The 12,928-nt window shown below is 38.9% G+C and overlaps 1 protein-coding gene across 7 annotated transcripts in view; it reads right to left on the bottom strand.

Annotated features, from left to right (window-relative positions):
- Nucleotides 1-12,928, bottom strand: part of PRUNE2 (prune homolog 2 with BCH domain) — a 291,989-nt gene that overhangs the window by 94,415 nt on the left and 184,646 nt on the right. For all 7 annotated transcript variants that reach the window (XM_027964476.3, XM_042243325.2, XM_060409321.1 and 4 more), the window contains one exon: nucleotides 2,352-2,510. In XM_027964476.3, coding sequence (XP_027820277.2) covers nucleotides 2,352-2,510 — 159 coding nt within the window. The remainder of the gene's footprint in view (nucleotides 1-2,351; nucleotides 2,511-12,928) is intronic.

The raw sequence follows: 12,928 nt of genomic DNA, 5'->3' as shown, positions 1-12,928 counted from the left end.
CCATTAGTGAGGAAAGATAAGTGATAAAATGGTTCTATGTCTGTGTCATCCATATTATAATGAATTATGTATAGTCTCATATTAGTTATTCAATATGCCTGATTTGCTATATCACTGCCCTATTTTCATTGACTTTTTAAAAAAGGAATGTTGTTTTTTAAAAAATTACTTATTTATTTTGGATGCACTGGGTCCTTGTTGCTCTGCGGGCTTTCTCTAGTCGTGGTGAGCAGGGGCTACCGCTCTTCATGGTGGTGCATGGGCTTCTCACTGTGGTGGCTTCTCGCTGCAGAGCATAGCCTCTAGGCATTTGGGTCTGCAGCATCCAGCCTCAATATTTGTGGCTCATGGGCTCTAGAATGTGGGCTCAGTAGTTGTAGCGCATGGGGGTCTTAGTTGCTCCATGGCACATGGAATCTTCCCAGACCAGGGATTAAACCCATGTCCCCTGCATTGACAGGCAGATTCTTATCCATTGCACCATCAGGGAAGTCCTAATTTTGTCGACTTATATTACGAAAACGTTGGGTTAAACGACTCAGCTCTCAACCAAGAAGGTCTGACTGATTACCCAAACAGAATTTTATCATAGTACCTGGAGGAAAACTTTTTTTGAAAAATATATGTTTTTCTCCAACATGTCCAAGGTATCCAAGGTATCTGATTAGTGGTCGTGTCAAAATACTAACTTTGATGAAAGCTTCAGATCAGTTATTAAGCATTGGGAACCAAACAGGATTTTGTCAGGGACTAAATTTTGCTAGTTATTATCAGGTAGCAATCCTCAAAGCAAACAGCACCCAAAGGACGATGACTTTTACTTGGGTGAAAAAGATAGGATCTTTCTCTTTATGGATTCAGCCAAGAAAAGAAATGGTTACGGGGCTCTTTTAAAGTCCCTATATGGGTGAAGGGAGTCAAAAGGTACAAACTTCCAGCTATAAATAAGTCACGGGGATGTCATGTACAGCATGGTGACTATAGCTAACAACGCTGTATTGCATATTTGAAAGTTGCTAAGAGAGTAGAAGGGCTTCCCAAGTGGCCCAAGTGATAAAGAACCTGACTGCCAATGCAGGCGACATAAGAGACTCAGGTTTGATCCCTGGGTTGGGAAGATCCCCTGGAGAAGAGAATGGAAACCCACTCCAGTATTCTTGCCTGGAGAGTCCCATGGACAGAGAACCCTGGCGGTCTACTGTCCGTAGGGTCACACAGAATTGGACAGAACTGAAGGGATTTAGCTTGCACACAAGAGAGTAGAGAGTAGTTCTCATTGCAAGAAAAATATATATATATATAATAAAAAATATATAATTATATAAAAATATCATTATATATATGATGGGTGTTAACTAGACTTCCCTCATAGCTCAGTCAGTAAAGAATCTACCTGCCTGCAGTGTGGGAGACCTGGGTTCGATTCCTCCGTTGGGAAGATCCCCTGGAGAAGGAAATGGCAACCCACTCCAGTATTCTTGCCTGGAAAATCCCATGTAGCCTGGCAGGCTACAGTCCATGGGGTCGTAAGAGTTGGACATGACTTAGTGACTAAACCAACTAGACTTAATGTGGTGATCATTTGCAACATGTACAAGCACTGAATCATTATGTTGTCCACTTGAAAGTAATTTAAGGCTATCTGCCAATTATATCTCAACTTAAAAATGAAAAAAAGCCAACATTTACCTCACTGCCAATTCCGGTTAGTAACGGAGCATAACAGCTAAAAACTTAAAAACTGAATTAAAGCACTTAAAACTAATCAGTTAATTAATTTATAGCATCAAAACTAAAAATTTGAGAAATAACTAGCCAACTGTGCAAAATACCCCCAACCTTTCTTCTTTTAAAGTAACATTTAAGCTACCATCAATTAGTTTATTACTTTATTTATTTTTGGCTGTGCTGGGTCTTCGCTGGGCTTCCCTCCAGCTGCACCAAGCAGGGGTTACTCTCTAGTTGCGGTGTACGGGCGTCTCACTGTGGTGGCTTCTCCTGTTGTGCAGCACAGGCTCTAGAGCACATGGGCTTCGGCAGCTGTCACACGTGGACAGCAGTTGGAGCTTCCAGGCTCAATGGTTGTAGCACACAGGCTTCGTTGCTCCCCTGCATGTGGGATCTTCCCAGATCAGGAATTGAACCAGCGTCTCCTGCTTTGGCAGGTAGATTCTTTACCACTGAGCCACCAGGGAAACCCAGCCTCCAACATTTCTTAAAACTCAAATTCTAGGACCTTACCTCTTGGGCCAATTTCTCTAAGCCACCAGGCCATTGCCATCTTCTACCCCATGTTCTGAGAGCCAGCAGATGGGGATTCGGGGAGATCGTTGGGTCAAGGAAGTTCTTACCTGACTGCACAGCTCTAGGTTCTCAGAGTACACAGCGATCTGTTGTCTGGGCTGCTGCTCCTCCGACAGGTAACTGGCCAGGAGGATGAGGACATCAAAGCCAAACTTGTCTGTGAACGCTTTCAAATCACTGGTGATACTGCTGTGAAATGTACAGTTCTGAAACAACAGGCAATTTGATATTAACGTCAAGCTCTGGTGAATCATGCCACAGTTTCTCCAGTCTTAAGATGTATTGCCAATGATACTTATTATTAGATACAGATGAAATAAATACTTTTCTTTGAGAAGGTTTTCAAATTTTTCATACTATGGCTTGAGATATACATTCCTTGTTTTGTTTTGTTTTCCTAAACCAAGAAAGGAAGGCATCTTTGCTGTTACCATTAAGAACAGTTTGGAGAGGAACAAACAGCTTACCATCTTTTCCCTAAAACGTTTGACTTTGTAAAACGTACTTTTCCTTTTATTGTTCACATGACATAGGAATGTCTGTAGACTATTATTACAACCCACTAGAAAAGTAGGAGGAAGTTATTGGTTTTTTTCTGTAAATGTTTTCTAATGATTATTAACTCCAAGCAGAGTTCCTGAGGATATACTCAGCTGAGTTTACCAAATGCTTTTTATTCCAAAGTAGAAGTCTAGGAGATTTGTGTCAGGGATGTGATGTCAGATCTGCTTGCTCTTTCTATGCGATATCTAAAGAGAAATTAGTAACTGTGGAAAAGGGACCCGTCATCACAGACTGTACCCAGACCTGTGGCTCACATCATCTGTGGGAATGTCCTGGCCTTGTCGAATTTTATTAACTACAGCGAGACTCACTTTTTGTCTGCGTAGTTATCTCTCTTTCTTAAAAAAATACACTGAAGACCATATGTTAACCCCTAGCATAATGCCTGGCATATACTAGTTGCTCAAGAAAAGTTTGTTGAATGATTGGAGAGACACAGAAAATCAACCTATGCTATATAATCCTTTATCATAGTATATATATATAATATTAATAACACCTGTAAATGACAATCATATAATCATCACCTGATAATCCATAGCTCTACTCAATGAAAATCACCTTAATGTGCATTCAAGAGATATAAAGAATTCTGTTAATTTTTTCCTGATTACAAAGTCATCAGAATTATGCATGCTACTGGTAAAACATTAAAGCAGTACAGAAAAACAACCCAAAGGAAGTGGAAATACCACACACCTCCACCTCAAATAACCATTATGAAGAGCTAGACACTGCACATATATAGGTGCAGACTTTGTTCATGTCCAGATGAATGTTTGTAAATGATAGCTCTTTAACACTTGTGGATTCGATATTTGTAGCTTAGACTATTCACCAGCCACTTGAAATATCCAATAATACATGCACTCTGTATTTCTGCTGAGCTAAATGTCAAGGTTGACAAGGTCACCGAGAGAGAATATGAGAAACCTGGCCGCTGGGTGGACCCAACCCACCAGTGGCTTCCCGGCCTCTGGGAGCCTTGCTGTCTCCTCCTGTGGCCACTACTCTCGTGAGGCATCTCATGAGGCTACAAGGAAGTGCACGTGGGAATTCACAAAGATCTCAGGATATATTGCTGAATACGAAGGATCTATTGTATTGACCTGGTCATCAAATGTATGATGCTCAAATACAATAGCTTTTGGAAGTATGCACACAGTCAGCTTTCATGCCTTTAATTTACTGTCCAAGTGTCATAATAAGAATCTTTAAATAAGTACTTCAAAGGTTAATTCACTCACAAAAGTAGATTTTTAGAATGAGATTTTTTTTCTTCATTGGACCTTATACATAATGTGCATTCAATAGATAAAATTATTTCAAATCATTATTGGTGTTAACTATCAAGAATCTCAATGCTGAGCTTCTTGCTATTATAAATTGTAAAAAAAAAGATGAGGTCCCAAAGGAAAACAACAGTGGACAACAACCATGTACATCTTATCTCCAATGATTGAAGGCTTTGGCATAAACGGAATTAGAATTTTTCTTTCAAAATATTTTTTTCATGATGTGCATAAACTCATTCCCCCCAACGTATTTATTTATATTGAAAGAAGACACACCACTTCTAAAAAGATTTTGACACATGATAGTAATTACCATGACACTTCTAGCTGGGTCCCTCAGACAAGAGAAGGTTTTTACTGGTACCTGAGTGCAAGATTAGCACTCAAGAGAATCAGCATTATTCAAAGCCCTACTTGTGGAATATGTGCTATTCAAAAATGTTGGCTGAGCTCCAGTCTCTCTGGACTTTGTATTAAAATGATGGCCCCAAGATCTTGCTAAACTCTAACCCAGCAGTACTGGCACCATCAGGCATCTTGTTGGAAAAGCAGGGTCTCAGGTCACACTCCAGACCTACTGAAGCAGAATCTGCATTTCCCACAAATCCTAGGCGATTCAAACGCACATGGAAATCTGAAAAGCACTACTCTGGGGAGCCATTTTTAATTTATATATTTTCCTGTGAACCAACCCTTTACACTCTCTCAGGGCTATATGGGCCTCTTACTGACCCAGGCCCTCAGCTCCCTGCTGCTCATTCCAGCCTCATAATTAACATCACCTTGGAAGGTGTACTTTTGGGCCACTTTGTCAGAGCTTCTCTTTTAGCAGCCCAGGATTGGGTCCAAGAATCTGTAATTTCATTAGGTACCTCAAGTGATTCTTAGAATCAAGCTCCTTTGTATAATAATTCCCCAGTTTTCCTCTGGGTGGCCCTGAATTCCACAGGATCACACAGAGTATTGATAAAACAAAGATTTATGTGAATCCGAGAAACAAAATACTTAACTTTTACAGTAACCCCAAAACAGAGATTATCAACTACTATGTCCTATCCACCCTAATAAAACTGCCCAAGCCAGATTCGATCTCACTGGCTTTAGGATAATGCCAGGAATTTCATGTTTAAAACAGAATCAAACAAGCAAAAGAGTAAGATTCTTCAGGAATCTGGGAGGCAGGGTTTGTTTGTTCTGCTTTTATGCTGGTGCTGTTTGCATAGGAGATAATTTATTATTGTCTTCTAGCTACACAGGGAGTCATGTGCTGCGACACCTCTTATGTTGCTGACAAGCTAGGCTGGCCCTGAATAAATACCACTTCATCATGAACATAACCCAACTGTAGATACAGGTTGGCATTTTATTCCCCCCATCTGCCTTCTACCTGATAAATTACTATTTTAGTTACACGTATACAAATACTATTTGTTAATCTGCTCAAATATCTCCAAAATGTTTTCCCACCTTAAGTTAAAATTATATGCATATATATATCCCAATTTGCCAAAGGTTTAGAAAATAAAAGAATACAACCTTCATTTACCACCTCTACACCCATCATCCAACCCTCCATATTTGAAATATGACCCCAGCCTGAGATTGTTGCATGAAATTTAGGAGGTTATATTACTAATTGTTAAACCTGAAAATTGACTGGTGAAAGCCCAGACTATTTCAACATATCAGTTAGGAAGAAAGGCAAGTGGTCCCAGTCACAGTCTTTTGTCACTCATGGATCCAGAGATTAGATCGTTAACATTTTTAGAGGTCATGAGTTATTTTGCTTGAGCAATTCCTGGTTTTGAAATTAGTAGAAAGCCTGAAAATGTAGGGAGCGAAAGGTCTTGCTATTTCTTGGCCAAAAGCCAAGGTGTAGATGTCAAGGGCCCTCAGAAGAGGTTGATGATAGATCAAAGGGCAGGCAAACAGAAATGACTTTAGTCTAACTAATATGAAAACCAAGATAGTGATAGTGTCCAACAGACGTACTACTTTTGTGCTTGAAGGTACTTGGACAAATGCAATGGAAAGTTTCATTCTCTCACAAAATCCCATTTTAGTTCTTAATCCATTACTCTGAAAAATTTAGTTTTTATTCTATATACCTATTAGCTTTAGTGCATCACATGAAATAAGTGATCTAAATAATGTCTTATAAACAACTGAGTCCTTAAATGTGCACATTCTTTGAGGGAAAAACCACTCTCCTTTCAACACTCATATGTACATATTCTACTGTCTTCTGAATCCCTCCTGTCAGACTTCTGCCCCTCCAACCATTCCACTGAAACTGCTCTTCTCAAAAGTAGCAATCATTTCCAGGTCACCAAATCCAAAAATCTAGTTCCTCTTCTTACTTTAATTGACTTCTCCCAATAATTTCATGAGGTTGATTTCCCCTCTTTCTCGAAACACTTAATTCCTTCACTTCCCTGTCATTACACTTTCTCTCAACTCATTGGCTAATCCTCCGCCGTCTTTGCTGCTGCTTCTCCCCTAGTCAGTGTTTAAATGTCCCTGACCTCTTTCTGTTCACACACTCTCCTTAGTGATTTCATCCAGTCACACGGCTTTCAAATCATCTATCTGCCAGTGACAACCAAATCACATCCACCTGAATGCTAACCTGATTTACCCATGTGATTGCGTCACATCAATATCTCATAAGTGTCTCAAATAAAATACAACCTACCTTCACCCCAATTTCCTTCATAGCATGAAATGGTACCACCATTCGCCCAGTTCCTCAAATCAAACATCTAGGAATTATTCTTTATCCTCTTTTCCCCTTCATTCTTCACATAATCCATCCACAACTCTTATTAACGTTCCCTCTAAAACATATCTCAAGTCCAAACACTTCTCTCACTTCTTTCCATCTCTGTTACTGACATGGCCACAGTCACCAGCACCTCTCCCCTGAACTTGGGTGACAGTCTCCCAACTGGTCTCCCTGAAGTGGCTCATCGGCTTTCCCTATGACTAGTTCTTCACACAGGACCAAGGCAAAGCTTTGAAAAATGTAGTCAAAACCATGATACTCGTGAGCTTAAAACTCACTCAAGAGTTTCTCAGTACAATTATTTCCTATTTTTTTCTTTTTTTTTTTTTTAAACAGGGAAGAGAAAGATTTAATGTCCTTGAAACTGAGTTCTTATAAACCAATGCAAAAAAGTAGACATAGCAATAGAGAAAAAAACAGCTGGTGAACATAAAAAACAATTCACAACTGAAATACTGAAATCATTAATAATCAAAGAAATCCTTTGAAAATGTTTTATGTTCTCTTTTCCTATAATTGGTAAATATGGCTGAATGGGCATTCTCATACATTGTTAGAAATATATTCTAAAGAAATAATCATATATGTACATGAAAGTTTTATGGACAAAGCTATTCACTAGATTATTGCTATAATAACTAAAACTTTGAAACAATCTAAATGTCCTACAATAGAGAAATAGTTCGATAAATTATGGAATAGTAACATAAAAGAATGTTATGTTGGTATTAAAAATCACACTATCAGAACACTTAATAACAAGAAAATAGCAGACATAGTGTAAAGTAGAAAATAATTTCTATAATCATATAAAATTAGAATGTCACTTCTATATGTATGCAAATAATATATATTGAAATTAAAATACAATGGGTATTAAGAATTCTGATATTAAAGTGGACATAATTTAGTCAAATCGCTAAATGTAAAATCTGACTGTCTCTCTATTAACTTAGGGTACTTTCTCCAAAGCTCCTGGTAAAGTCTTTGGAGACTGACTGGCTTTGCCATTCACTAGCTGGGTGTGTTAAGTGAGTTTACTTAATTTCTTTAAAGTCCTCGTCCGTAAGCCCTCATCTCATAAGACTGTTGAGATTACTAAGAACTTATATGTATCAAAAAGCAGGCCCAATGCCTGGCATATAATGGACAATAAACATTAAATCTCTTTCCTAATTCTAACTATCTAAAGGTCATTCTTAGGATTCATGGGAATAATTAGATTCATAGAAAGTAATTCACAAATTCTTGGTACAGCAACTGATTATTCATATTACAATTTCTTGCCTTACATTCTTTCTGATACTGTGAACTTTGCAATCATAATCACACACAAGTCACTGAAGTGAATCACGTGTAAAATTCCTAGACGTGAGATTACAGAGGAAGTTACACCTGAAGAAAAGTCATTTAAAAAGTAAAATAACATAAAAACTCTGGATCAGGCAGTGTTTCTTATTAACGAATCGTTTATCCTTAATTCTAGGTTAAAATCCATGAATGAGCTTCAGTTTCCCACTACACAAATAAAACAAAAAAATGTATAGTGATTTTTTCCTTCAGCCAAATCACCATGGATAGAGTCTTCTGCGTGATTCCAAGTGCCATACTACCTTTGTGACAGGCTGGGACCTGGACCAATTGCTGCAGTGCTTGCACCTGGACAAATGTCTCCTTAGGCAACAAAATGCAAAGAAATGATAAGGGACTAAAAATAAATACACGCATGGGCAGTTGGGGCAAATTATGGACAAGACAACACAAAAAGACCACAAAATTCAACTGTCACTTCTGAAGAGCAGGGAGAAAAACAAGGTGCTGGGAGCAAAATCAGGTACTGTGCATGCCCCCTGCACTCACCACCAAAGGCATGGGCCAACCACCTAAGCCACCCCTTTGGCCGGATCCCTAGACACACCCCTCATTCACTCCTGTAAGGAACCAGCTCGTCACACCCCAGGCAGGGCAGTAAGCAAGGGAAAGTGCTACTTGTTTTTGTCCCCCACTGCTGCAGCAGGGGCCGCAATAAAACCTTGCCTGAATTTCTTGCCTCTTACCAATTTCTATTGTTTAAGGAAGGCCAAGAGCCCTGGTTGGTATCACCTTCAATGGAGTTTTCTCCTCATGCTGCTGCTGCTGCTAAGTCACATCAGTCATGTCCGACTCTGTGCAACCCCATAGACGGCGGCCCACCAGGCTCCCCCGTCCCTGGGATTCTCCAGGCAAGCATACTGGGGTGGGTTGCCATTTCCTTCTCCAGTGCAGGAAAGTGAAAAGCGAAAGGGAAGTCACTCAGTCGTGTCTGACTCTTAGCAACCCCATGGACTGCAGCCTTCCAGGCTCCTCCATCCGTGGGATTTTCCAGGCAAGAGTACTGGAGTGGGGTGCCATTGCCTTCTCCACTCCTCATGCTAGTACCTTCCATTTAGATCTAATACTCTAGACTACACACTTAATCCAAAACAGTTGTCTCTTTTGCAAATCACAGATGAAATTTATTAAGTAATGCTTTTATTAAATAAAATAAATTATTTTCTAATGTCAAGAACAAGTTATAGATTTATCATGTCTGAATTTTTCTTCTTGCAGGAAGTAGGAAAAGTGAGTAGATAAAATCTGTAGATAGGAAGCTTATATAGAAATCATTACCAAGACTAAAATACAAGCTCACACAGCTTCATCTTTGAGAAGAGTGAGTCTTAGAAACATAGTATGGCAATCCATAACTACCTTGTAAGCACAATGGTTAGCATGGATTGCTGAGTTACTGAAATTTAAGAGTATGGTTTGACATTTACATTCTGTGTGGATTTACTTTTAGATTGAGGACTATTTTTTTTTAAATCAAGATATATGAAAAATGCTGAGGTATGTACACAAACGTTCTTACTGAAAGCTTCATGATTTATGCTACCAATATTTCATTATGATGTTTAAAATATTCAGCAATAATAACGTCTGATAATTTTGACAGGAAAATGATTTATGAGAGCACAAAATGCATAAATTAAAGAGATTTTATTTATTCTGTTTTTCGTACATACTTTAATTGGTAGGCAAAGATATTCACCATGTTTTTACCACATGTCATTAAAAAAAAAACGACTCTATTGTTCTTATTCCCATAAGCTAGCCAATTCATTTTAGTAGTAAAAACTTCACTGGCTCTAATTAAACTATATTATGCATCATATTTTGAAAATAAAGCCAAATAGCACATATTGTCATTAAAAAAGAGCCCTTTTGTAAAAAGATTTTGTAAAAATTAACTGCAATATATAAATGAACATATAAATGTACATATGAATACAATTTTCATTTAAACCAAAGGTATATTGCCTAAAACAATTTAATCAGACCATTTCTGCATTAAACACTGTGTTAAGTGCTTTGCATCATCTCATTTAAACTTTAAAGTGCCCAGATGATGTGGGTAGCATTTCTGTTTTGCACTGAGAAAACAGAGGCTGCAAACAAGTAACTGATGTCTCACACAGCTCACACATGTGAAAACGGGATTCGATCCCAGGTGCATCTGACTGCAGAGCCCAGGTTCTAAGCTTTGTTTTGCCCAAGTGAGAAAATTCTTCAAAGATAATACTAATGCCACTTTTAATCTCATAAAAGTTTTGCTACTCCATTTACTTCTGTTTATGATTATTAACAAGTCTCCCCTGTCACCATACACAAGCAAGCCACAACCTTGATTTTTTTTTAAAGTTAAAAATGCCAATACAATCCTCAAAATGCAAGTTTATCAAATAAAGTTGAGCAGAGCAGTAAACACAAAAACTGCATCTACCTAAATTTAAAAATTCACGTATTTACAAAGTTCAGGAACTGTCAGGTTTCACATGCAGAGGTTAACGCACAGCAAAGTGTTGGTAGTAGTGTCCAGATGTCTTGAAACGCTGGAAGCAATGAACAGACGCACAAATATAGCACAGTTTAGCTGCAGGTCAATTAATGAACCTATGCGGTCCCCACAAAGTTGCACATTGTAGTTCTGATTCCTCCTTTAAGGCACAAACAAATTGCCACACTCTTTTTAAGGGTTCACAGTGACTATTGATGGTGTTGAGCTATAGTAGCAAGTTTACATATCCCTTCATTTACAGAACCATCCATCCCATCAGGGAAGTATACAATATACTTCAAAGAATTAGAACAGGATTTTAAAACCCAGGAACAACCTGAAACTAAGCAAGCTGTCATCCTGCCTCATGCTTACCATCTCTATCATGAGAGAACCAATGTTAGTCCAACAGAGTTGCCCTAGAAAAAGATACTTATATGCTATACTTCATAAACGGATAGTCCTAGACAGTCTCTCACAACTAGTTAATAGAATACTTGGATGTGGGAAGGTTCACAACAAATTAAAGATGAATATGTCATCACCTTATTTACCAGCTCAGCGTAATTTACTTTTTCTTTAAGGACATACCCATAATCATCAAAACTTTTCAGTGCAGTATGGATTCAAGTGCTCAGTGAGAAAAGAGCTAGACTGTGGCTCCACTTCAGTTAAGTCAGTTCAGTTCAGTCACTCAGTTGTGACCGATTCTTTGTGACCCCATGGACTGCAGCACGCCAGGCATCCCTGTCCAACACCAACTCTTTGAGTTTACCCAAACTCATGTTTATTGAGTTGGTGATGCCATCCAACCGTCTCATCCTCTGTCGTCCCCTTCTCATCCTCTGTCATCCCCTCACCTCCCACCTTCAATCTTTGCCAGCATCAGGGTCTTTTCAAATGAGTCAGCTCTTTACATCAGGTGGCCAAAGTATTGCAGTTTCAGCTTCAGCATCAGTCCTTCCAGTGAACACTCAAGACTGATCTCCTTTAGGATGGACTGGTTGGATCTCCTTGAGGTCCAAGGAACTCTCAAGAGTCTTCTTCACCACCAGTTCAAAAGCATCAATTCTTTGGCGCTCAGCTTTATTTATAGTCCAACTCTCACATCCATACAAGACTACCAGAAAAACAGCCTTGACTAGATGGACCTTTGCTGGCAAAGTAATGTCTGCTTTTTAATATGGTGTCTAGGTTGGTCATAACTTTCCTTCCAAGGAGTAAGCATCTTTTAATTTCATGGCTGCAATCACCATCTGCAGTGATTTTGGAGCACACACACAAAAAATAGTCTGCCACTGTTTCCTCATCTATTTGCCATGAAATGATAGGACCAGATGCTACCATCTTCGTTTTCTAAATGGTGAGCTTTAAGCCAACTTTTTCACTCTCCTCTTTCATTTTCATCAAAAGGCTTTTTAGTGCTTCACTTTCTGCCATAAGGGTGATGTCATCTGCATATCTGAGGTTATTCATATTTCTCCTGGCATCTTGATTCCAGCTTGTGCTTCATCCAGCCCAGCGTTTCACATGATGTACTCTGCACAAAAGTTAAATAAGCAGGGTCGCAATATACAACCTTTATGTACTCCTTTTCCTATTTGGAACCAATCTGTTGTTTCATGTCCAGTTCTAATTGCTGCTTCTTGACCTGTATATAGGTTTCTCAAGAGGCAGGTCAGGTGGTCTGGTATTCCTGTCTCTTTCAGAATTTTCCACAGTTTATTGTGATCCACACAGTCAAAGGTTTTGGCATAGTCAATAAAGCAGAAACAGATGTTTCTCTGGAACTCTTTTGATTTTTCCATGATCCACCAGATGTTGGCAATTTGATCTCTGGTTCCTCTGCCTTTTCTAAAACCAGCTTGAACATCAGGAAGTTCACAGTTCATGTACTGCTGAAGCCTGGCTTGGAGAATTTTAAGCATTACTTTGCTAGCATGTGAGATGAGTACAATTGTGCGGTAGTTTGAGCATTCTTTGGCATTGCCTTCCTTTGGGACTGGAATGAAAACTGAACTTTTCCAGTCCTGTGGTCACTGCTGAGTTTTCCAAACTTGCTGGCATATTGAGTGCAGCACTTTCACAGCATCATCTTTCAGGGTTTGAAATAGCTCCACTGGA

Source organism: Ovis aries, chromosome 2 (genome assembly GCF_016772045.2).
Source record: "Ovis aries strain OAR_USU_Benz2616 breed Rambouillet chromosome 2, ARS-UI_Ramb_v3.0, whole genome shotgun sequence".
NCBI lineage: Eukaryota > Metazoa > Chordata > Mammalia > Artiodactyla > Bovidae > Ovis > Ovis aries.
This window is presented reverse-complemented; position numbering and strand designations above follow the sequence as displayed.